The sequence below is a fragment of the Pteropus medius genome, unplaced genomic scaffold, assembly GCF_902729225.1.
Source record: "Pteropus medius unplaced genomic scaffold, Ma_sr-lr_union100, whole genome shotgun sequence".
Classification (NCBI taxonomy): domain Eukaryota; kingdom Metazoa; phylum Chordata; class Mammalia; order Chiroptera; family Pteropodidae; genus Pteropus; species Pteropus medius.
Window position 1 is genome coordinate 14,244,515 of NW_024354500.1, and position 26,994 is coordinate 14,271,508.

The window sequence follows — 26,994 nt, forward strand, 5'->3', positions numbered from 1 at the left end:
GTGTTTCCTAAGACGTATCCAAGGAGGGTGCGAGGTCACCCGTGGGAAGGCTGTGTACTCCTCAGAGCCTGATGCCAGGGAGGGAGGCGAAGAAGGAGCACAGAGTTACTCGCGGGGAAAGGTGGCAAGGAGGGGCGACTGGAAAAGGGGGCAGGGACGACGCACGCCTGCGCGTCCCCGACCACAGCATCCCCTTGCAGGAGCCCCCGCGCGCGGGCGGGAGGAGGGACGCGCCGGCTCCTCCGCCCCGCGCGCGCCCACGTGACCGCAGCCGAGGAGATTGGAGCGGCGGCGGCTCGAGGCGGTAGAGTGGGGCAGTGCTCGGCGCTCACAGCAGGAACTCCTCCTCCTCCTCCTCCTGGGAGCCTTGACGGTACCTGCTCCCTCGACCGGCTCGCCGTCGCCGCCGCCACAGCATCCCCGCCGCCGCGACGCTCCGAGGAGGAGGAGGAGCAGACGCAGCCGGGCCGCCACCGTTGGAGGGGTCCCCAGCTGCCACTCGCTCCCTCGGCCGTCGCCTTCGAGGTCAGCCCTCCCGCGGGGGTCTTCGCTCTCTCCTCCCGCCGCCGCCGGCTGTCGCTCACTGCCGCGATGGGGCTCCTGGACTCGGAGCCGGGCAGTGTCCTGAACGTGGTGTCCACGGCGCTCAACGACACGGTGGAGTTCTACCGCTGGACCTGGAGCATCACAGGTAAAGCCGATCGCCGGCTTCCCCATCCTCCCCTGGCCCTGCGGGAGACGCCAGCCCCCCGGCTGCGGAGCGCCCTTACCCGGGCCCTAGAGCTCCCTGCCCCGCTGCAGCTGTTCGGAAGCTGCGGATCAGAGGAGGCGCTGGGGCGCGGGGACCGCGGGGACCGCGGTCGGGCACTGGTTAATCTGCTCTGAACGTTAAGGCCTCCCCCTCCCCCCGACGCTTGCACGGTTTTCCTCTGAGCTTCCACCATCTCTCATCAGCTTCTCGGATGCAGGAGCTGACATGTCAGATGGAACCTGTGCTGCCGAGAGCTCTTCGCAGGAACCGCCCCACCGTATATTCCCACTTTTCCAGATCTCATCTGACAGTTCTAACTTATGCACAGGATTGGTTTTAACATTTAGTAATATTCCAAACGGAGAGATGGCTGGGGGTGGGGGGACTCCAGTAGTAGCTGTCTTTTTGCTTCTTTGGGCTCCGGGTTGCTTTGACGCAACCTGCTTGCTAACCTGCTAATATTTTATCTAGCTCATCCATCTGTACTGTAATTTGGAATGAAAAGTAAAAAACAAAACAGACAAACAGCCCCCCCACCACTGTTTGGCACATTGAACCTTAGTATTAGTTTCTGAGACGTTTTCAACAGCAAATATGTTTCAAGTAATTGTCTATAATGGTTTTTGCGCAGTGCAGTCTGTGAGAGGGGGTGGCTAAAACACCGGAAAAGAAATGTCTTTAGGAAGGGGATCTCTACAGCAGCACCTAGAGGTTGTCCCAGAAGCCTACATATATATAGTTTTCTTAAAATCAGCAAACTTTTACCTTTAGCTGTTGGAATTTGACAGGGCCGTCAGTTGGTTGATTTATGCAGCTCTCCTTGCAGAATCAATTGTGATTTTTTTTTTTTTTTACATTTTACCATTTTTTTTTCAGTTGCTTCAACTGCTTTTGGTTTTAAGGCTTTTAAAAGTTTTCCAAGTAAAAATGAGGTTAACAGGATTTTAGAAATGATCTTATGATTTAAAATTTTTTAGTGCTTTTGCAGTATTGCACTGCATCCCAGCAAGAGAGGAAATTAACGTTCCATGTTATGACTCTGCCTTCCTTCCCTAGAAATGAAAATATATTCCTGTAGTTTTGTGTTTGTCATTAGAGTAAATGGAATAATTGTTACAGCACGAATTCAGTATTCTGCATGGGATATATGTTGTGGAGAAAATATGTTGCTAGAATTATTTCTGGATGAGACAAAATGATTCTTTGACATTGATATGGCTTTAATTTCTTTAGGAAAGTGTTCTTTTTCATAAACTCTAAAGTTTGACACTGAGAAGTAAGCAATTTGATTAGCCATTGCAACTGAAAATGGTAAAAAGAGTTTAAATTGAGTTTTTCCTTTTTAAGTCTCTCTTCTATGTACTGCTACACTGAGGTTATGTTGTACCTATGAAGCCTGGGAAAGATGTACCCTTCCCTTCATCTCTGAAGTGATTTTGGTTTTTTAACTTGCATCAGGGTTTCCCATTACACAATCATGCAAAGCTAAACATCAGACAAGCTCTATGACAGGTAATTGCACTTTGCATACTTTAGAGTTCATACATCGTCAAGGTTCTCCAATCTCCACATAGCCAGAGCCACACCTAGGAGTTGTCATTCCTGTCTATCATTCCCTTCCTAGCTCAGAGCTTTACCATCTCTTGAGTCTCAGAGAGAATTGAGAGCAAAGATAGAATATACCTTTCTGTGATGATTCTTTTCTAATGATGTTCATGTAAAAAACATCATGATGAAATAGGAAATTTGTGTGGTTGCCCCATATGAAAGCTTGCTACTCGCCTGCGAAGGCATATGAACTAATATAATATTGTGTGCCGAGCCTCAGGAGTGAGCAGTAGCTGCTGGGACACAAGCAAGTGACCTTTTACAAACAGATGGGAGGGAAGCTTTTCACCCATGCTCTGGCTATCCACTTACGAAACCTGAGACTGCTTCCTTGCTTTCTGTAATGAGCTACCTAGTGTAGGTAGATGGTATTTCTTAACTAACTTAGGGGCTTAGTGGGATATAGTCTGTTCTGTCTTGCTGCTGTGTAAGGAGGAATATTTTTTCAGGTTCAGATAGAAGCCTGTTGTGTCCCTTTTCCTTTCATTGCCTCATCCCTTTTCTTTGACTCGTTCGCACTGCTCCAATTCCAAGAGAATCTTGTCTCACTATAATGTCATGAAAATTATAGTGAGTTTCAAAGTAGAAAAGTAACTTATTAAATGAGGCTGAAGAAAAAGTTGATGAATCAGAAGTTTGGAAATGGAAAATAAAACTGGGTGGAGAGAGGAGATGGTCTTGAGAAATAGTGATGAGCATTGTGAAAGGATGCAAAATATTTAGGGAGAGCAAGAAGTGAGGGAGGCTCTGCGCTCTTGAATGCTTTCATTCCAAGGACTATATGCTTCTATCTTTCTGTTTTTTTTTAGTTCATTAAATATTTCTCTCCACCAAGATTTCTACCCAAGTGTAAATAATGTATTATCTACTTTGGTGGTCCAAGATATATATTTGATGATCCAAGATATTTTTGTCCTAGGGCAAATAGTTTCTGCAAAAATATCATTTTGAGCTATTATATCAAATGGTGCTATTTAATAAAACATATCTAAAGCATTGTATAAAAACTGAGCTTTTCAACAGCACATATCTAGCGAATATAGAATATGGCCCCTAGTGTATTAACACATAAAATGTTCCTTCTACTTTGCACACCGGAGTTAAAACTTTGAAAGAGCTGTACTTTTAGAAAACAAACAAAATTTCTTTACCTCCCTATATTATATTTTTAGATATTTTGAAAAGAAAGTTAATATAGGAAAGTATAGACTGAGACTGATATGAGACTTCGTACCAGCTGGTATAAGAGTAGATACTCTAATGGCATTGTGTTTATTTTTTTCTTCTATTTTTTTTTTTTTTTTTTTTTTTTTACTTTATGAGTACATTAAAATGATTAGAACTGGTATCCTAGACTCAAAGTGAATATCTAATCAAAGAAAGGCATATGTAATTCTTTTAAACTGATGAATCTAAATATTACCCAATCTGTAAATACCCAACTTATCTATATCATCCATTGTATTCATTTATTATTTTAATAAATACTTATTAGTAGCCTTTTGTGTAACTGACACGTAGGATAAAAACATCTTGGAGAGTTAATAGTCTGCATGCCCACAGTAAGGCCACCATATTTCTTTTTGACCTCATGTTTTTAAATGGCCATTGTCATGGAGTATGTATGTAAATGCATGTGTGTATGTGTGTGTACATGTATGTGAGGTGTGGGCGGATGGTTTGCATTGCTGTCTGTCTGCAGATATAGTACCTCACATTTTGATGAAAAAATTGTGTCTACCTGGGAGTCGAGGTTAGAGCCTAAAAGAACAGCCTAACTGGGTCCTTAAATTCACTTTGGAGGGGCAGAAGGGAGAAGGGGATAATGGTACAGGAGGAAGAAGGATGATGATGATGAAGTTTGGAAACTAGGCTTATATAATCAGTCTTTCTTTTCACGTGACATGGCTTGTGTAGGCACAGTACTTGGCTCTGGGGACACTTGGTCATTGCCCCCATGCAGTTTATGAAGTCCAGAGGGAAATTGCCATGGTCTGAGGGCAGTGTGATCTGTTAGTCAGGCCTAGCAGAGGTCAGAAAAGTCTATCTATACTCTTCTCATCTTTACTTCTACCTGTACTGCAGTCTTGAGTTGTAACAAGAATATTCAAGCTCTGTTTTTAGAATATTTTAGCTCTTTTGTCATGTGAAGTCGATAAGGATACTGTTGGAGACTACTTGGATAAGTAGACTAAGGAAAAAGGTGTCAAAAACTGAAAATCCATGGAAACCGGGAGTGTACTTAAGGGTTAGTGAGTCATCTAGTTTGCTGAGACTGGGGGCTTTGGGGAGGGAACATTTAACTTAATGTAAACAAGGTGGCTAAAAGCAGGTCTGTGCTTTTAATGAGGTTCTAGAGTTATCCTTCTCCAGTAACCTCCCCGAAGCCTCTTAAGAGGTCCATGCCATTATAGGGTGATTTTTTGGTTTGTTTGGTTCTTGTTTTTTCCTTCACTACAGTCTGGTGTTTGGTGGCAGATTCCTGGACTTTAATGACAGATGCTCTTGTCTGTTTCCCAAGGGTGTATAGCAGAAATCCTATCACAGATAGAATTCCAGGAGGGTAAAACAATGCAGAGTCTGAAACTGGTGTCAGGACACAGTTTTGAACAGTTAGATTCTTTGGCTTAGGGAGAAAAGATTTTAAGAATTACACAAATAATTATATTAGACAACACTTTTGTGATCTTAAGAGCCACAAAGAAGTTAGTCATCCTTTTAAAATTCAATTTGCTTTACTTTTTTGTCATATGATAATGTCATTAGCAAATGATTTAATGTTATTAACAAATATTATTTTGGATTTGTGTCATTTATTATATTGAATCACTTATTTTAAATTAAACATATTAGCACATAGAGAAGAATTGTGCAACAGAATTTGTCTTTTCTCACTTTAGATAACTCCTTTCATTATCAAGACATTTCTCCTGTTAACAAATTAAGGAGCTATTTTAATTTCTCTTGGAATAAGAATGTATCAGAATATATTTTTAAAAATTATATGGGTTTGGACTTTTAGAAAAGAGAAGGGAGGAAATACATGTTTCAAAACAGTTTCCGAATTTTCTTTCTGTCCTGGTCAGTCTTTCCTTGCCCACAGACCTGCAGCTCTAGCCAACTTGGAAAGCTCACCCTTGAGTAAAATATGTGCATGTCCAATTTTATGTTTCCTGTCATACTGTTCTTTGTTTTTACTGTTCTTTCCCCCTCTACCTCTTCAGATGGATTTTCATCAGAATCCAGCAGAGTTTCCCTCCTTCCTAAAGCCTTTCTTGGCCATGGTACCCTGGAACTTTCATTCCTTCATTTGATCCCATTGCCTTTAGCAATTTCTCATATACTTCCAGTGCCATTCTTTCTGTGACTATTGTCTTGAACTGTTTAAACCATTATTGTTTACCTGTTCACGTCTTTGTATTTTTCTTCCCAATATGAGAGAGTGCCGTGTATATTTGTTAATTTGATATGTATCAGGAGATGATCCCCCCTGCCCCTTAACCTAGCATAATTTCAAATAGTGATATATTTTGGTTGCTAGGGAATGCAAAGAACACTGAACTGGGATTTAAATGACCTAATTAGCTTCGAGAGTTTAAGCAAGTCCGTTTGTTTTACCAACCTCAATTTTTTTTTCATCTGTAAATTGAGAGAGTTAAATTAGGTAATCTCGAAAGTCTCACCTGGCTCTAAAATTCTGGATATAGATGTAACTTTTAAAAATTCTTTAAATAGATGAAGCAATTTCAGATAAACATACATTGATCAATAATTCAAAAACCTCATTCTATGTAATAATTCAAATCTTTTCCAATAAAACTGTTATCAGTCATGCCCAAATAGTAAAAATAACAGATTCATATATAGTTTTTTTTACTTTCTCTTATCTGCTCTATAAGAAATAGGTACAAGAATAGAAAAACAAAGGGATACAGGTATTTAAGCACCTACTTTGACATAGTACTGCATATGTTGCTACAATACTGTACTTATTTAATAATCTAGGTATTCCTTGAATATTTAATGATTTTGTCAAAGTAATAGCAATAACATTAAAGACTAAGTTTATTATACATCATGTATATAATGTGTAAATTACACATTACATTTATTATATAATATGCAAGTTCTGAGAATGGTTCGTTACATAGTCTTGGGCAAGTTATTCATAGTTCTTTAATTCTCATATTTCTATCTCTGCTATGAGAGGGTTGGAAACTACATGATCTGTTAAGGCCACTTTATTGAATCCTAATATCTCCTGAAGCAATGTTTTCTATAGTCTAAACTTAATCTTACTTTGTATTTTTCTATAAAAATGCAAAATTTTGTCATATATCATTACAGAACGTTTTCAGTCATAGGCACTTTATCTTTGAGCATTTCTAATTTAAATTTGGAAGTATGGCTTACAGTGTTTATAAATTGCTAAAAATATGTAGGTCTTAGAATATGGGGAAAACAAAAGAAACTAAATGGTTTGAGTATGAGTATGTTCCTTAACTAAAAGGCTAATTTTAAAAATCTTACTTTTGTCATATATTTTTCTTCATGGAATATCGTCATTTTTAAACGAATATCCTCAATATGGTATTTTATTTGTTTTAAGTTTTAATTACAATAGAAGTCTTGGAATTTGAAAGACAAATGCATAAATTCACTGAAAGAATTACTGTTAGGTTAATCACATAAAGGCATTGTGGTATTGAACTGGAGTGGTCAAAAGAGTAAATTTCTCTGTTTTCATTTTCATTTGTCAAATGAAAACTTAGGCACAATGTATGTATTGTTAAAGAATTTCATATGTTTTAGCACACTCTCATAGCAGCATTATTTATGATAACCAAGAGGTAGAAGCAGCTCAGATGTCCAATGATGAATGAATGGATAAACAAGATGTGGTATATACATACAATGGAATATTATTCAGTCTTAAAAAGGCAGGAAATGCTGACACATGCTATAATATAGATGAACCATGAGCAGGACATTATGCTAAGTGAAATAAGCCAGCTACAAATAGACAAATACTGATGATTCCATTTATATGAGATCTCTAAAGTAGTCAAATACATAGAAACAAAGTAGACTGGCAGTTGTGGGGGTGGGGGTTGGGAAGTGAGGAGTTGTTTAATGGGTACAGAGTTTCAGTTTTGCAGCTTAGCAACCAGTGTACTTAATACTGTTGAACTATACACTTAACAATGGCAAAGATGGTACCTATGTGTGTGTGTGTGTGTGTGTGTGTGTGTGTGTTTTTAACACAATTAAGAAAAGAATTCTATATATTATGCAATTAATATGATAGCACCGCTAGAAATTATCTTTCTTCAGTGTTCAGTGGTAAAATAGTTGATTCTTTTATTTTTTCAGCTTATAGTAAAATGGCTTTATAAAGAGAGTACATAGCTGTTATCTTAAAAATAATTACCTGAGGGACTGGAAAGTAGCAGATAACAAGGAAGACAAACTTGCCTTTGTATTTTGCTTTACAGCTTTACCAAGAACTTCATAATAGCCCTGGGAGGTAGGCCTGGCAAGTATTTTTTCCATATGTTTAGAAGTCCTTGAGAGTCATAGAAGCTAAATAACTTGCGGATGAACATTATAGTAGAAATGGGTCTAAACAGGTTGTTTTGTCTCTCTGTCACATTAGCCAAGCAAGAAAGCAATAATCAGTACTCTGACCTATGTATCGTCTTATTTTACCTTATCTTATACTGCTATCTTATCTACATGATATCACTATTTAGAATACTAAATCTGAACAGTTATAATACCACTAGAGAAAATTTAAAGAAAGAGGAATGCTCAAAGGGAGTGTAAGGGCTATTGTATGAGATTAAACTAAGAAGCGATATTTATTTATATAAATTTATTTATACCATGTACATGAATACATATAATTTACATATAAAATATAAAAAGTGGTATTTTTCTTGAGAAGGTGAAGTTTACCTCTATATGATGGAAAAGGCCAGGACCATAAAACAAGTATATTCAAAGTGAACTATGAAAGTGTTTGCCAAATTTCATAATACAAGAACTAGAAACTGTTGTTATTTGGTGAAAGGGAATAAATTTAGGATTGACAGTATTTTACCCAGTGGATATTCAATTTATAGAACTGTTAGCAAGAAAAGATTTTGGCCAAAATTCCCATTAAAATACACATACACACTCTGACCGTATCTTCGGTCTTTTTTTTTTTTTTTTTTTGCCAGAGGGAAACACTATTTCAATTTTCCTAAAGCCTTAAGATCATTGACAGCACTTAACGGGGATGTTTGGACTCTGAACTCCCAGGTTAGCACAGAGAGGAAGTTTTATGAATGCTTTTTCTGAGACCAGCAAAATGCGAAAATTGGGTGAGAATGAAACCACTTATCTGCATTCTATCTTGGCTTCCAGGGTAGGAGGCATTAGTCTTCTGTATCAGTACTGTATCTGTATAAAAATATTTTCCCCCAGACCTTGTCTTGCTCTTCCCATTGACATTGTTTCTCTTTTCCCTATGAACTGGCTTTTATGAATATGTCTTTTTTTTTTTTAACCATGAATTTAGATATCATTTGCACATGGTGAAACTCACTGCTATTTATTGAGCTTCTAGTTTGGGACCATTATGGACTATAAAATGCTGTGGTATACATTGTGGTATACATACCTTATCTTCTATAGTGTTGATAGCATCCCTAAAAGATAGGTATTAACTAGTCTGTGGTAAAGAAATAGACTTCAAACTACACAGCTGGAAAGTAACAGAGCTGGGATTGATTCAGGATCTTTCTCCTTTCCAAATAGTGACCTTTTCATACAGCATTACAGCCTCCCTATTCATCCAACAAATACTGTTTTATTGTCCAGTAATATTCGTGAACCTTTATTGGATGCTTATTGAGTGCCAGGCACTGTGTCCAACGTTTTATATGTATTTTCACATTTAATTTTCCCATACCTTTGGTCTAAGTACTGTTATCCCCATTTTCCAAGTGAGTGAACTGATTTTCCCTGGATCTTATCCATCTAGTACTAACCCTCCCAAATTCAATCTCAGAGTAATCAGTCTTCAGCTTGGGTCACACACTGAATCACTTACCTCATCTATGTTATTGTCTTTTCTCCTTTGCAGCCTCTGAAACCATCTCTATCGCTTTCTGCTGGAAATTCTATAATTTCTCTCACTTTCTACCTTTATCTTGATCTTTGCTTAGGCAAACTTGGAACCAAAATTCTTTTTTCCTCTGCTTCTTAACTCCTTCCTCCATGCTTTCAGGCTCTTGGGTGACTATTATACAGCTGAGTTATATAAAATGTTTTGCCCTCTCTTTCCAACCCTGTGCTGATTACTCTCAGGCCATTTGTTCCCTCATACCTTCAGACATTGCATTGCAGCTTACCATGGCTCTGCTGGTGAAGGTCTTCATTCCTTCCTGTCTGCCCATCACACTCCAACCTCTTGGTTATTTTTTAACCCAGTTTCTTCCTGGTCCACCTCCTCATTCTGCAAGAGCTTCCTTTTCCTTACATTCATCCAGGCACTCTTTCAAGCTCAAGCCATCATCCTCTTTCCTGAATACATAGTGGCTTAAGACAGAAATTTCCCCTGCTCATCACCCTGACTCAATAGGAAACTGATCTAACTCTCATTTATCTACCACCTTCAGAGTTTGTATTTTATTTCTAGAGTATATCTCAGATCTCTTCTTGTCCCATTGTATCAAGTTATATGAAGACCCTTTCTCCTCTCTCTTTCTGCCTTTCACCTCACTGATACTCAAGCTCTTACTTGGCTTAGAGATTGTATTAAGAATCACATTTTAAACTTAATTTAAAAATACAAAAAGAGAATCACATTTTAGACTAGAACTTGGAGGAAGCCTTATGGTGTTATTTAATTTGTCCCTGTCATAGAGATAAGATCTTTTGCAAACTCTTCTTGATGACGGTTATCTACATTTTTCATTAAAAATTTCTTTTAACAAACATTTAAGGCTTCTTACGTACTAGGCACTGTTATAGAGATGCATCAAGCAAAAAGGGCTGTGGCTCTGGTCCTCATGACATTTATAATAAATGAAGGAAGACATGCCTACCTCCTTAAAAAAAAGACAGTTTCCCATTGGGGTGATTTTAGTGCAAAATGTGATATTGAATAACCATTATTTTTGCGATGTTAGTAAAGGCAAATGGATTTTTAACATTATTGCCTGCATATTAGTGATTAGTAACCAAGTATAAAAAAAGGAGTTAATTTGCCACTGTGGGTTCTAACTTACTAAGAAAGAATGAATAGTTTTAGAAAATAATATGTCGTACATACTTCTTGATGTTTTGAGTATACTCCCGAAGCTACTTATTATTTTTAATTGGTTGTTAGACTTGTGTTTTTCTTTCTTTTGTGGTAGGTTGAATAGATTTAGATGTTGTTAGAAGAGAGAGAAGAGGCTGACTTATTCAGGTAGACTCTAGAAACAAATTAATCAAACTTTTATGACTTGATTATGTGTTATATAAAGTAGGCCCACATTTCTAAGAAGACTAGAGGAATTCTTGGATTTTAATGTGTAAATCACTTGGAAATCTGATTAAAATACAGATTCTGGCTTAGTAGATCTGGACTGAGGCCTGAGATTCTGCATTTCTAGTATAGTTCCAAGTGATGTTTTTCTGGTGGTGCATGACCACACTTTGAATAGCAAGTGAATGAAGTTCTCCTAACTTCTTTGATGATATGCTGCTATGTACTACCATGGAAAAGGAAGAATTTAGAAATGTCCTTCAGCTATTGGCTTTAAAATATATTTAAGAAAACTTAACAATGGCATGGCTTTTTATAGAACATTGAATTGTTTTTTGCTCCAGCAGGGACTTTGTATATCTTTTAGAACCATAGTGATCAATAACTGTTGCTCATTGTAAGAGCAGTTTTGGAAATGTCTTGAATGTCTATAGTAGCAGTAACCATAACAATAATAATTTATTTTCTGGATACTTTGTGACCTCCATTTCAGTCTGCTAGTGCTCGGCCATTTGCTGAGTGCATCTGCTACGCAAGCCTTTGTGGCTATAGATATAAGCAATACAACCCCTGCCTCGTCAGGAGTGGGACACAATGAAGCAGACAGTGACAGGACAGTTGCATGGTATGATAGAGGTAATCACAATGTGCTCTAAAAGTTTCAAAAGAAATGCATATTTAATACTTTCATGTACAAAAAGAGTTAATGTCAGAGGATCTTCCCACAGAGGGTTTTCAGTTTGAGCCTCAAAGCAACTCTGTGATTTGGACCATCTTATTTATTGCCCACATTTTACACAGGAGGAAACTGTGGCTCAAAGAGTTTTGGGTTCTCAGTCATTGGGCTAGAAAATGACCTGGTGAGACCGGAATGCAGTCGTTTGTACATCAGGTCCTGTTCCTCGCCCCTGTGCCACACTCCCTTTGCTCCATGTAACTTCCCAAGACCTCACCCAACTGGAATTATTTCCTACTGTAATCCTGTGCTTGTTCTTGTTAATTCTAGGAATTTAGATGTTCTAAAAATTAAAAATTTTATTCATTTTTTGGGGGGGAGGGGAGATGATGACCAGTTTAGACTAATTCGGGAAGAAAGTTCATGCTGACTGGTAGAAATCCTGAGTTCTAAAAAGCTTTAAAAGATACCAACCCTTCGGGAAAAAAAAAAGAGAGAGAGAGACCTAATATACATAGTGGCAATTTGTTATAAGAATTACAGTTGTTTATATATAAGCAGAGGTTTCTAAAGGACTTGGGTTACATCAAAATATTGGATGGATTACAAGTATTTTATTATTTATTAAAATATGGCTACATTTTCTTTAAAAAAAGGCGTTTTAAAGAAAATCCTGTCTAAATAATTCAAAATTCAGAATTAGACTTGTTATGTATTTGCTTTCCCAAATATGTTATAAAATGTATATTCTTCTAAGTATGTAAATTATAAATAAAATATTCTGTCTTCTCAGTTTAAAGTTTTCCCCTAAGATTAATTATTGATGATAATTTTACTTTAATTTGGTTTAACTCTTATTTTAGAAGAGCAGATGATCTTCTAAAAGTGGTTGAATTATTGTCAATAGTAATGACAATGCCAACATTTATTGAGCTCTACTCTGTGTCAGACACTGTACATATAGTACTGTATTCCTTCCAGCAACCCCCTGTTATCATCCATAAAGCTGGAGAGATTAAGTAACTTGCTCAGGTTTATTCAACTGGTAAATGAGGGAACCAGAGTTCTAATGCTGGTAGTCTGACTTGAGAGTCCATTTTCAGAACCTAGAGGTCTCCTCTAAATCAGGAAGAAAAGGCCTAGAAGACGTCGAAGGGCTCAACTTTCAATGGGAGGAGCTCAGATTATTCCTGATATAAAACACATTTGTGTAAAGATTTGAAGTGGAGAAGAAATTGCTTGCAGCAAGGCCTCCTCCCTCCCTGTCTGCTTGGCTGATTCCTCTTTTATTTTTCAAGAAGCTGTTGAAATGTCTGCCCTTGAAGTCTGCTTTGTCTCCTATCTCCTGTCCTAACATTGTTCTTAAGACTGATCTCTGATATTGCACACTCATCCTGCAAAGCAATTGATTTTTCATGTCTGTTTTCTCCTCTAAAGGACCAAATAACTTGCCCCAAATGACTTAAATCAGAAGAGGTAGAGAGTCTGACTTGAAAGTCTGTTCTGTCTGTCTACCATGCTGTGTGATTTTAAGAAACATCAGGTTAAAAATAAAAACCTATTGAACAGAAAGAACAAACTAATCAAGAACAGACTTACAAATATAGAGGACAATCTGGTGATGGCTGGGGAGGGGGTTGGGTGGCTGAGAGAATGGGGCGAAGGCTTAAAGAAGTATAAATTAGTAGTTGATAGGTGGTCAGGGGGAGAGCGAGTATGGCATAGGGAATGCAGTTAGCATTAATGTAATGGCTAGGTGGAGGGCTAGAGGAGAGAAAGAGCAATTAGGGGGATTATTTTATAAGTTGTATAAATGTCTAACCAATGTACTGTGAACTTGAAACTAATAAATAAAATAAAACAAATTATTAAAAAAATAAATAAAATTAAAAAATAAAAACCTATTGGTGGAGAGTGTTCAAGGGAAGCCCCATTTTGGATGGACAATTTTTATTCCCATTTTTTTTATGCAAGTGTAATGTACACATAATAAAAGTTATCTCTTTTTAGTGGAAAGTTTGTAAGTTTTGATGAACAAATACAGTTGTATAAACATTCCATGGCCTTTTAATACAGATACACTTGTATGATTGCTGACCAAAGTAACGTTTATAAATAATTTAGTAATCAGTCCCACTTGGTATGAGCTTTATGAAATGGTCAAAGTGTTCTAAATGGAAACTGTTTCCCAAGAAAGAGTTAACCCTTGTGGAAGGGTTAAAGTAATGTGTCTTGGTAGCTCTTGTTATTAAAATAAACTTTCTTGCTCCTGAACTTTATTTGCTTTAATATTTAGCTTTAGGTTTACTTAAATTTAGTTTAAAATTCGGATAGGGAGCTCATTACCAAAAAAGAGAGCTCTTTCTGCTTACAGAAAGAAAAACCCAGTGGTTAGAAATTTTCTGAATTTAGGTATTACTTACCTCCTTAAAATTTCTTTTCATTAGTTCTCATTCTATACTCCAGACATAGAGAATAAATCTAATCTCTGTTTAGGTCTTTTAATAGTTGACAAGCCCTCTTTTCAGGCTAGACATCCTTATAACATTCCCATACTCCTTGTGTCAAACATTCATGATCCTAGAACAGGTCTGCTAGATGTAGTACCTAGGAAAGTATAAAACTTGATTTGTTTGAGTATCTCTTGTCCTTTTTTTCTGCTGAGAAAACTTTGGTGGTAGGTCTTTCTTATATTCTTTCCCTTGAAGGAACATGATTGATAGTCACAATTCTATCTTAAAATATCACTTGTACCTGTAATTTAGAAAGAAATTGGGACATTTTTCTCCCTTAAAATTAATGGACATGTTGACTGAGTGGTACTGGAATAGTTGCTAGGATACATGAGGTGGATGCTTCACCTTCTTGGGCAAGTCTCTTGACCTATCAGAATCTTATTTTTATTTAAGATAAAGGGATCATTTCTATATCTAAAATTCTACAACTCTAGTTTAAATAAACATTTACATGCAACATGAAAAACTTAAAACTGTTGATAAGTAGGCTCAAGGTAAGAGTAAAATCACTAAGATGTGAAGGTATAAACATATTAATAGTATAAAATACAAAAAATAAGACAGTTTGACAAATAAAATAAACTAGAGTCAATTTATATTTGTGCCATACTGATCCCCTCCAAAAAAGCTTTTTAAATAGAGAATTTCCGAGAATGTTACATAAAACCCGTTTGCATCTTGGTATTCCTTAATGATAGAATTTGACTCTAGTGAAGGTAGGAGGGATGGGGTTTTAATATAATTTTCTCTCTTTCTTTTTCCTTAATAGATTCATTGTATGTAATTCTATTCATAACTGTGTAAGATTAGGATATTGACAACATACTAGACATATATTTCTTTTTACTCTAATATGCATAATCTACATTTAAATTCAGTGTAACTCAAATGACTAGGGCATTTAATTTAAATGTATTATTCTTTTTTTTTTTTTTTTCAAAATAGATCAAACCTGGCATTGCCAAGTGAAAAGGGAGGTAGGGAAGAAGGAGAGGACTTTAGGAAAATTTTAAACTTCCCAGTTTAAAGTCATAAATAAATACAGGGATGTAATGTGCTGCATGGTAAATATAAGCCTTGCTGCTGTATGATACACAGAAAGAAATTAAATCTGAGTTCTTTCCTCATCACAAGGAAAATTTTTTTCCTTTTTTTTTTTTATTGTATCTAAATGAGAAGCTGGATGTTAGCTGAACTTACTGTGCTAATCATTTCACAATATATGTAAAACCATCATGCTGTATTTCTTAAATTTACACAGTGATATATGTCAATTATTTCTCAATAAAACTGGAGGGAAAAGCAAAAAAAAAAAGCAAGCAAATGCACACATCTTTTTTAGAAGAAAGGCAACATAAGTTATTTAAACATTTGAGTTAATGAAAAGGTGAACAATTCATTATTTTAAGGTTGTATAAATTATGTAAAGCTTCAGTATTAATGATTTTTGTTTACCATTCTAATCCCTCATCTTTTTTGTTGTTGTTGTTCAAAAACTGAGTGATGGTGAATTTTCATCTTATTGTATGACACTATTGTGATGCACTCAGTTCTTTTTAGTGGAAAAGGGAACATATAAAAGAAATATAGGACATATGAATATAGTACTCAGGAGTATTCAGGGAAATAGCAATGCAAGTAATTCAGAAAGACACACATAACTGCAAAGGCATGGAGAAATTTCATGGAAATATTTTTGTAGGATGGGAGTTGTTATGCTGTGTTTCAGGTCATTGACAATTACTACAACTTCCATAATAATCACTGGAGGTGGAATTTTGAAAGCTCTCTGACCTTTGTGAACTGGAAGGGCTAATTTGAGAAGGATATGGTAATGAAGTGTGGCCTTTTATAGGCCGAAAACAGAGCTTTGTTAAGTGATTGCTGAATGAATGCCTGACTTGCATTTTGGGGCAAAGAAGTGAGAGCATTGCATTTTTTTCCTGGAGAAAGTGGTGTGGTACATTAAAGACATTGAGCCTTATAGAGCACACATGCACTCACTAAATACTGGGTTGAAGTGTTGTTGACTTTAGGTTAAAGCTGTGTGCCAACCTAGAGGAGGATCTGGGAAAGACTGTAGGAGAGGGCTACTGCACACTGAAGAAACCTTGAATATTAGCAAATGTACTATTGGATTTCACTGCAGGGATAGAGTATAAAGGACTAATAGGACAAAAATTATCCACTCCTCCTTTATTCATCAAATAAATGTTTAGGCACCTTGATAGGCCTTGCGATACAAGAATGAAAGACCCAGCCCCTGCCTTCAGGGAGGTTACATTTTAAAGGAAAGTCACAGGACAGTGTGATGAGTGCTGTAATGGAGTAGAAATGTACAAGGTACTCTGGCAGTGCAAAATAGGTCCCCTGATGAGTGAAAATTGATGATTTTCTTGATCCAATTTTCCTCACCTCCAATTCCATTCTTTCTCCTAATTATTATTTTTAAAAGGAACAATTTTCAGAAGTTAAAAAAAAAACCTAAGGGATCACCTTGTTTCTTGTTACTGAAGAGATAGTCCGTGGAATATGCGTTTCTTAAAAATGTTTTACTTGTGGCAAAACTCTTATAAAATTGATTCATAGTTGCATATTTGAATATTAACGGACAGTTGATTCATTTTAAATGAAATAATGTTACATGTATATTTACACATTTGTAAGTAAATGATTTATAGCTTTAGAGAAAAGCCCATAAATTGGTTACATTTATGGATAAAAAAATAGACTCATGTTCTCAAGGAAAGTTAGACAAATGTCTTGAATGTGGTGATTAACATTTAAATAAGTCATAGAACTATAATGATCTCTAACTTAATCCCCTAATGTAACTGTACTCTTGTCTTCAGTATCCAAAATATCGTAGGAAATGGTTTCCATTGCCCACAATGCTTCGGTTTACTAATTCTTTCCTGCTCTTAGGCATAGGAGGGGGCAGCTTCCAAACTGCACTGAAATATTTTCCGTGTTTAATATGGAAGACAAGTTTCTCTTTAAAATATTTATTTCTATGGAGTCTTTTATTAACTTTTCATCCCGAGCTTGTTCTGTATTTTTAGTGATCTTTCTTGTTCTCATTCTCTATGTTCTGTATAAAACGACATGTGCTATATGTCATGAAATTTCATTTTCAAGGCTGCTCACAAGAAATGGTCTTATTTCCTTGGCTTTTATGCCCTGTATTTTTGTTGAGACTCAAAGGACAATGATCTGTACGTGGTCAAACCAGGAAAACTAAGTCGAAACCTTATAATTCCTAATAAGTTCATTTAATAAAACATGTATTATCTAATGAATTTTATGTTATTTTGTTCTCCCTGTAGATAAACGTGTGGAAAATTGGCCTCTGATGCAGTCCCCCTTGCCTACACTTTGTATAAGTACTCTTTATCTCCTATTCGTGTGGCTGGGTCCAAAATGGATGAAGGACCGAGAAGCTTTTCAGATGCGCTTAGTGCTCATTCTCTATAATTTTGGGATGGTTTTGCTTAACTTTTTTATCTTCAGAGAGGTGGGTTTACTAAAGTCACTTTATAATGCTCCAGGGTTATTGGAATTTAAAAACTGAGACTTTGTAAAACCAATCATTGTAATATCGTACTCTAAGATAACTGTTAACTATACTAAAAGTAAATGTTATATTATTGACATTTTCCATTTTTGGATAACAAAAATATGAAAGTATAAGACAGTTGTTTAATATGGAATTTTGAAGCAGACAGACTGAATGCTAAAATAACCCTTATTAGCCGTTCTGACATTGGAAGTTATAAAACTTTTCTGAGACTCATTTCCTCCATAAAATAGGGCTAATACCTACCTACCTTCTATGGTATCAGAGACAAAAGTGAGATAATTTTTGCAGTGTTTAGCACATATTAAGCACTCAGTAAATAATTGCAGCTATTTATTTATAATTTTTATTCAGCAGTTTCATGTTTGTAATCTATGAAAATATGCAGATGTAAAATACCAATTTCAAGTTAAATCCTATTGCATAATGTCATTGTATTTTGAGTTGGGAGTAAAATGAGCTAACTGTTATACAACATTGTTGCTAATCATCACATACTTTTCTGGTCACCAGCAAATTCTTCTTGACATTTTGGAAGAAAATTCTAAAGGTTAGATTGACACAGCTATTTTTAAAGATAAGAATGAAGGAAATTTGTTTCCCTGAAGACTCCTCATTAACATTCTGTATGAACCCAGAGAACTAGCCTGGTGATGCTGGGAAAATAAATAGCACTCTTCTTTAAAAAAAAACAAAATCAAAAACAAAAAAAAAACACCTTCTTTTAATTGACATCTTAGACTGCAGAATCTCAACTTGGTAAAAAAACTTTAGTTTATTTGGATACTTTTACCTAATATGTTAGATGCACACCATTCTGAATCAAGAATAGAAATCAATACAACTTAGATCTGAGTCATAGTCAATCAGAATTTCTCTTAATGTTATGAAATGGACAGAGCTGGTGTCTCAGTCCAGAGTTACATGTGATTTTTAATTTAGATTCCAATCTCAGATAAACTGACACAGTAAATTTTACAAATTCCAACACCTTTAATATTTAATGTATTTGAATTTTTTAGTTAATATTGCTTTTTAAAATAATTTGAAATATTGCATATTTAGTTTTTTCAAATGCTGTATCTACTAAAACTTTACTCCAAATATTATTCTCTTTTTTTTTTCAGTTATTCTTGGGATCATATAATGCAGGATATAGCTATGTTTGCCAGAGTGTGGATTATTCTGAAAATGTACATGAGGTCAGGGTAAGTACATTAAAAATACCTTTAATTAGTCAAAGTAGGTTTCATTTTATAGTCCTCAGCCTGTGAAAAATGTACTTTTACTATAGTGGTAAGAGTGTACTGGATTGTTTTGAGTCAGTAAAGCTATGCTTTTTTAAAAAGTAGATAATTAAAAATTGGTTTTAATACCTCCATTGTCTTTCATTTGGTGGTGTGAGAGTGAATATGTGTTGGATTACTAGAATGCAATACTTAAAAAGAGTTCCATGTTTAGTGTAAATATGATAATTTCAGTTTTTGTTTTTGGTCAAGAGTAGAAATTCATAAAGAGAGTCTAATTTATTTGTTAAGAAAGTTTGAGGAAAAACAGCATTTATAAACTATGTAATATTTAGTAAATTAAGTCTAGCACAATTTGTATAGTTATAGACTAAGTTTTTATTGTATTTGCAGAAAAAGAAACCACTAGTAATATAATGTTATCATATTTTGCCTTCTAGTCACCTATATTAGTAAAATTACCATTTTACTGAAGTGGAAGAAACAATAATTATTTTGTTAAGTATTTATTGAACTCATATACTGTGGTTCATACTAAAAATTATATACACATAAAAATATATAAAACATATGTTATATGTTTCATGGTACATATAGTATATGTAGTAATAATATAATACGTAATAGCTTCCCTTGAAAAAATAGCTTTTTGGCATTGGAGTTGGACAATATAAGTATCAGTATTCATCAGGACCCAAGACCAAACTGCTTTAATGTATTTATCATTACATATCCATGCCTTCATTTCCCTGTTAGACTTATGTGCTGATGAAAAAAATCACCCTTTTAGTTGTCTTATTGGTTTTATTCATTCAACATATATGTATTGAACATCAATCATATACAGATAGTATGAGGGACACTGGGTGCACAGTTGGAAAGAGAGAAGAAATCCCTGCCTTTACGGAGCTGACATTCTAGTGGAGGGTGGATGAGGCAGATAATAGTCATGTAAATAAATGGTTAACAAGAAAATGAAACCTCTGATGTGACAGAGAGAATGAGGGGACCACTTTATAGAGATTCGTTGGCTAGGAAAAAAGTTCCTTCTGATAGCTGCATTTTCAGAGAACCTCCGTAGTAGAGAGCTGACTTCTGTGGTCTTGCTTGGTTTGGGGGAGAGGAAAAGGAAAAAGTGTTGAACTTAATTTCTTTGAAGACAGTGCACTTCGAAAAATCCCTTGAGTGAAACAATATACTAATGTTTTTAGGATGAAGGTTTAAAAATACCACTCTGGTAATTGTGAACCTACCTTCCTAGAATCCATAAACAGTCTGTTCTTTTAGAAGTTAGCTAATATGAGAAGTGTAATCTAGGAAGAGGAAGAATCAGATTCACAATGGATTGCATTTGAAATTTTCCTCCCTCTTCTCCTTTCCAATATTAGATGTAGTAGAATAAATATTTTACTCAGGACTCATTTTCGTATTCATTGTTATGTAACAAGAAGTATCACTTTTCATTTTGATGTAACTATTCAAAGGTATCTTATCTAATGCAGTTTACAAATGGAAGATAGGAATTATTTATTACTATTCATGAATTGTGGCTAATTTAGAGAGGCCCAGATAAAGGGAAAAGTGAGGCATTATCTCTTAACTTCTAGATAAAGTTTGTGCCAAAATGGTTATAGTTATTTTATTTTAAAGTACTAATATAATAGTGAATATTAAATATAGTGTTGCTGTGATTCGTTAACTATTTCAAGTCCATTTTCAACCATTGTATCGTTTTCAACAGTATTATTACCCAAGCAAATTCAGTACATAATTCTCAACCTGTAAATACAAGACTTTGATTTTTTTCTTTGGCCTTTCTCTTTCCTCCTTGCCCACACTTTATGTAATTTGGGTTTTCAAAAGCAAAAACCAAAACCAAAATAAACAAAAACCTGTGATAGCCAACATATGCAGGTATAAAATGAGGAAGGGTTCTATCAACTCTAACACATCTAAGCCTGTCTACGAAGGAATCTTTCAAATCCCTTACACAGAGAGGTTTATTCAGTTGTGTGCTGCCTTCTTTGTTATTTATACATAGGATATATGCGATAGAAAATACTTGTCATAAAAAAAGTTCTGTTTGGGTTACTATTATAGTAAGATTCTTGTAAAATAAAACATGTGTACAGAGGTCACCTCTCACTGGATCCTTAGGTACTTAATCTCAGCATGCATAGTAATCTTTCTGCACCATCTGGTGTCTTAATTAGAGCCCAGGAAAAGAAAAGACTTATTCATGTAAGCAGGATTATATTTATGACCTAGGAAATTTTGTTTATTTGTTTCAGCCTATCATTTTAAATATTTTACTACCTAATACAGACTACTGTGATTATACTTACTTTGTCACATATGTTAAAGTGACAGAGACACTAAGAGACCAGTTGCTATACATAAACATACTTGTAGGAATATCTGAAGTATAATGTAGGTTGCACATGAACAACTTAAATACCTTTACAAAGTAAATATCTCAGTGGCTCTATCAAATTGGAAAACATAGCAAAGTGAATGTGTTTACAGCTCTATATTTGACAGTTTGTTAGTATGTGAATCCAGCTATGTAACAGACAAATTTTCTCCAAATTGTTGGTACAGAGTAGATATAGATTTGGACTCTTTTCTTTCCCATTTTTTCCCCCATGGATTGCTGCCTAGGTTTCACACCTACTTAGGCAAAAATGATTCCATGCCCCCTACATTTTGTGCAATGAAAATTATTTAGGATTTATTTACAATAAGTAGTAAACCCTAGGATAGTGTCATTCTGGTATTTATACTATGCTTATCCTTTCTTTTTACAGATAGCTTCTGCTCTGTGGTGGTACTTTGTATCTAAAGGAATTGAGTATTTGGACACGGTGTTTTTTATCCTGAGGAAGAAAAACAACCAAGTCTCTTTCCTTCATGTGTATCATCACTGTACAATGTTTACATTATGGTGGATTGGAATTAAGTGGGTCGCAGGGGGACAAGGTGAGCACTTCCAGGAACATATCTGAATGTTTTAAATCATGTAGCTATGTTGGGTGGAAAGTAATTGAGAACCTGGGAATTTGACTTGGTTTATAGTTTACCAAGATATAACTTCTCAGTCTGAAGGTTCCATCTCCAGTCCAAGCCCAGAGCCCACTTCTGCTCTAAAATAGGCCTTAAGTCAACCTGTTGGTTTTTACTCAAAATAAGTACTGTTGTGTTGTGGACATGTATATTGGCTCATCTAAAGGCAATGAGACATTTACAAATCTATTTAAAAAATTATATGTACCATGACATTTTCCCCCCAAGAATAATGTAATGAAAAGCAATATAGGCAATAGTGCCCCCTACATTTTGTGCAATGAAGGGCCTACTTAGCTCGCTGGAGTACCCTACTTAAAAACTTGCCACTTTAAAAGTTCTTTGCCTTTGAGGAACATCCCTTTTTATTTATATGTTAAAAGACTGAATCTAAACTTAAAAAATACCTAGCATGTTCTGAAGAGAAGACTTGTACTATTTTACAACTTTTATTCCTAATCCATACTCAAGATTAAGGATTAGAAAATAATGTGGATTCATTTATTTCATGTCCAAATGGTTTATTGCCTAATGAAGTTTCCTGTATTTGTAATTGCCTCTATTTTCCTAAAGCATTTTTTGGAGCCCAGCTGAATTCTTTCATCCATGTGATTATGTACTCATACTACGGCTTAACTGCATTTGGACCATGGATTCAGAAATATCTTTGGTGGAAACGATACCTGACCATGTTGCAGCTGGTGAGTTAAATGCTTCTAAAATTTCTTCTGGTACAGCACTGAAAATGTTTGAGTTTATTGATTGTAAAGTGCTGAGTCATTTTCTGCAATTTTCTATTAGAAAGTTGACTCGGTGCTCCAGCTATGAGAGTTGAGGCTACTTGGCACTGAGCTAGACCTAGACGGTCACAACCACTGCTTTTTAAATGTCCTTAAAAGCCTAGACATAGCTCTTGTCTCTTTAAGAGACATATTCTTTAAAAATATCTGTGAAGAGGATGAGTGAAGACATAATAAGCACACCACAATTGGTACATAGACACATAGGACTAGAGAAACAATATAACTTCGTTTTCAGGTGAATTTTTTTTTTTTTTAACTTAAAATGTTATTACCTCTTTTCATCCTGCCATTGCTTAAATTTTCTGTTTGCCGTTCTATTTTTCAGTCCTTGTTAATAGATGCCATATATTTAGAATATAAAAGTTGAAGAAAAGGTATAGAGAGAACCAAGGAAGAGGTGGCATAAAGGAAGGGAACAAGGACCAGAGGACTCCTTTTCATTCTCTACCACACAGTCCTTAGAGATCAGAGTTAGGTATTTTCAATTGCTGGTCTTTAGAGCAGACAGTTTTCAGCACATACCCCTAGTAGGACTTCATGTCACATGTGGGTGCATCAGTGTAACATTCAGAGCTAGGCACTAGCTCAATAATCAAACTGGAAATCCAAAACCAATCTGGTAGCTATTCTTCAAGCCTTGGAATTTATTATAATTTCCTTTAATCATAGTGTGTACACAATTTTATCAGTGAATCACATTTGGAAATATTATCCATCTCTGCTTTAAGTTGCTAAACAGCTGGCTAACCAAACAGGAAACACAACTTTTGGGGAATGCTGGGTATGAAGTATTCATTTGTAACCAAAATGCTACAGGAAGCTTCCTCCAGTTTTTGTGTAAGTTGTTTGTACAGTTTGTGTAATTCATTTCTCTTAGTAATTAATAAATGGTACTGAGAAAATGAAGAGATGAGAAAAATCATGTGAACTTTTTATATCTATTTTGTCAGAGCCTACACCTGACTCTCCTTGAGCCATGCCATACTCAATCACACCCACGTACACACTCTTTTTCAGTGATGCAGGTTTTAAGAACCATTGTGAAATCTAAAGTTCTTAAAAATCTGGATTTTTCCATGGAAACTTTTAAAAGTCATTTAGTCTGACATAAATTCGGGGCTTATATGAATAAATTATTTTAATAATATTTAATATAATAATTAATACTGATAATAGTGTCCTTAAAAGAGAAATCATAATTGCCTATTCCAAATAGGATGTTAATTTTATGAAGGGTAGTGTATTTCTAAGCCAGAAGTTTTCACAACAGTTAATCATGTAAATTAATCTTGTAAAAAGTTAACCCTTGTTAACACTATGGAATTCATAATTTTTATTTTGAGAATCATTCACTTACTAATATATCAGAATTTAAATTGATTTCCTTATATTAATTAAAGGCATCTTAATTTTGGCTTTTCTTCTTTAAAACTCTTAAGGTTGAAAGTGATTCTCTTTACACTTACTCTCAAATATCTACTAAATTTTACCAAAAATCTTAGTTTTTAAAGGATGATATTAACCTTAATGTATATCACCTGTCTACAGTTTTGTAGGAAACAAATAATGAACCATTTTGATAAGCTTATTTTTGAAAGTATGTACACCATGTTACTGACAATTTTGCAGAAAGAAATCAGTCTAAAAATGTGGGAGGAAAACAAAACTTGAAGAGCCTACAATTCTCTTTCTTTCTCATGCCATTGACATTCCTGCTCATTAGATAATATTATTCAACATTATTCAACAAATATTCACTGAGTCTAGCCATGTGCCAAGGGCTCAAGAATCATCAGAACAACATAAGGTCCTGCCCTTTGAAGTTACATGCTAGTAGAAAGATGGGTGATCCAGAAGTCACCAAATGCAAAAGACAATTTTACATAGCTATAATTCTTACAAAGAAAAATAAATCACATAAAATGAAAACCTTTTGGTTAATGGGATTGACTAGGCCAGTTGGGTGGAGGTACTTTAGTTCTAGTCATCAAGAAGCCCTTGCTGAGGAGATGGCATTAGAGCAGAAACCTGAATGAGAAGGAGCCAGGTGTAGGAGCCAGAGAACTATTAAACTTTGGACAGTACGGCAAAATTTGGGTCTATCTTAGCTAAATAGAAGATTCCGATGTTGTTAAAAGTTGTTTACTATTCACAATAAACATATGCTGCATGTTTTTTTGGTTTGTTTTTCAGGTTCAGTTCTTTGTGACCATTGGGCACACAGCACTGTCTCTTTACACTGATTGCCCCTTCCCAAAATGGATGCACTGGGCTCTAATTGCCTACGCAATCAGCTTCATATTTCTCTTTCTTAACTTCTATGTTCGGACATACAACGAGCCTAAGAAATCAAAAACTGGAAAAACAGCTGTGAATGGTATTTCAGCCAATGGTGTGAACAAATCAGAAAAACTAGTGATGGAAAATGGAAAAAAGCAGAAAAATGGAAAAGCAAAAGGAGAGTAAATTGAACTGGGCCTTAACTGTTGTTGACAGTGAGGAAGCTCCCAATTTTATAAAATTTCAGGGAAAACAGAAGCAAATGAGGGTTTGGGGGTGGGGAGAACAAGCAAATGTGCTCCTATGTATTAGTAACCTTTAGATTGAGTAAAGTGTTAAATATAGTACCCAGATGTTTTATTTATGAAGTTTTTATTTTAAACATTTTTTTTTTATTAGCTTTGATGTTGTCCAGACCAAAGCAATTATTATGTGACTTCGGAGGTTCTCCCTCAGTTCACATCCGTTTGTCTAATGCATGAGATTTTTCATGTACCTTACATGTAGTCATTCTTCAGTCTGATGATCACAGAAACACAATCTTTATGAGTTTTTTGGCTAAATCACTAATTACCTACTGATTAAAATCAGTTACCTTACATTTTCTGGTCCAAAGCTGGAAATTTGCACATTTGAATTCATTTGCTGACTGGAATGGTCAAATCTCTCCACCTCTAGTCTGAGTACATTTTTGGTTGTAATTAAATTTTAAAAATCTAATGATCTCTGTAGACTCTTGATGATGATGGTGTTGGTGAAAATAAGAAAGAATTACAGTGAAATGCTTGCTGTCTGGTGACTCAGAGGTCACCATAACTTGTGGTACAAATCACTGTGGGAAACAATTTTTGTGATGAAAAGGCAGCCTTTGAATACTTCTATTATTATCAGAAATATATTATGAAAATTAAAATTATTGTCTGATTGGAACATGAGACAACTCATGTCTTTATTAGTAAAATCATAAAATAATTACATTAATGTGCTGTTAGAAGACAGTATGTTGATTTTTATCAGACTTTCCTTGTTTTGATTTGTGGCTGTTAACGATTTTTCATATGTGGAAATATACCTACCTCTTCTGTTGGAAAGAACATTTAAAATTAAATAAACTTTAATTAAAAAATCAAGGAGTCCTTTAACATAAATTTTAATATTAACTTTTGAATCCACTAGTATTTTCTGCTTTTTCACAAATAACATATACCAAACTTTGCTGTGAAACTACCCTCTTTCAATGTGTTTAATTTTCGAATGATTTTGTTTTTCATCGTGACGAAGTTGCAAGATCTTATTAACTAGATCTGAAGTGTAAACCCATTTTGGTGCAATATTCTTGACTCCTTGGTGCTAAAGACTATTAAATTCAGTGCTTGATTGTTACAAGATGTTAATTGTTAAGACACAAAATGAATAAAAGAGTAGTTGGAACCTGAAAGTTAAATTTGCTATTTACAAACTCGCTATTTCATGTAATATAAATGAACAACTGGAAATTCACTAGGAAAGAGAACTTGTACACTGGCTTATTACATAAGTTAAATTGATAGGGAATGTTAAACAGGGATCAATATGGAAGGAGAAAATGTGACCCTCCCCCCCCCCCAAAAGCATGAATATTTCTAAGTATCTCAACATGCCAAAACTGCATATTCAGGATGTATGCGTTTTGGGTACACCAACGATTTCAGAATAGTTTGTAAACTATGAAATAGTTATCATGCATTAAAATTATATACTTCTTCCAAAGGCATGCAGTCATGAGAATTACAGAAAATTTGCAACACATAGGATAGTTTGGTATAAGAGGATTCGACACCTTTGTTTTTGCTGCTCAGTGTATGATGACCAGAGATTCGTAATCTTTGTGAACGTCTGCGCTGGTTCCCCAGAGCTGTTCATGCCCTGCTACCCGATTTCAGCACAATAAATATACTCCTTTTGTGGGAAAA

At 35.4% G+C, this 26,994-nt stretch overlaps 1 protein-coding gene across 1 annotated transcript; it reads left to right on the plus strand.

Annotated features, from left to right (window-relative positions):
* Positions 1-269: 269 nt before the first annotated feature.
* Positions 270-26,994, plus strand: ELOVL4 (ELOVL fatty acid elongase 4). The gene is made up of 6 exons (XM_039853066.1): positions 270-691; positions 17,399-17,586; positions 18,777-18,857; positions 21,704-21,875; positions 22,533-22,660; positions 24,956-26,994. The coding sequence occupies exons 1-6, from the start codon at positions 592-594 to the stop codon at positions 25,226-25,228; spliced, it is 942 nt and encodes a 313-aa protein (XP_039709000.1). The 5' UTR covers positions 270-591; the 3' UTR covers positions 25,229-26,994.

Bases quoted from the DNA above. Each gene is read 5' to 3' on its own strand.
- ELOVL4 (XM_039853066.1), top strand. From the start codon at position 592: ATGGGGCTCCTGGACTCGGAGCCGGGCAGTGTCCTGAACGTGGTGTCC. The intron at 692-17,398 runs GTAAAGCCGATC...TTCTCCCTGTAG, and splicing joins CTGGACCTGGAGCATCACAG to ATAAACGTGTGGAAAATTGG. The intron at 17,587-18,776 runs GTGGGTTTACTA...TTTTTTTTTCAG, and splicing joins ACTTTTTTATCTTCAGAGAG to TTATTCTTGGGATCATATAA.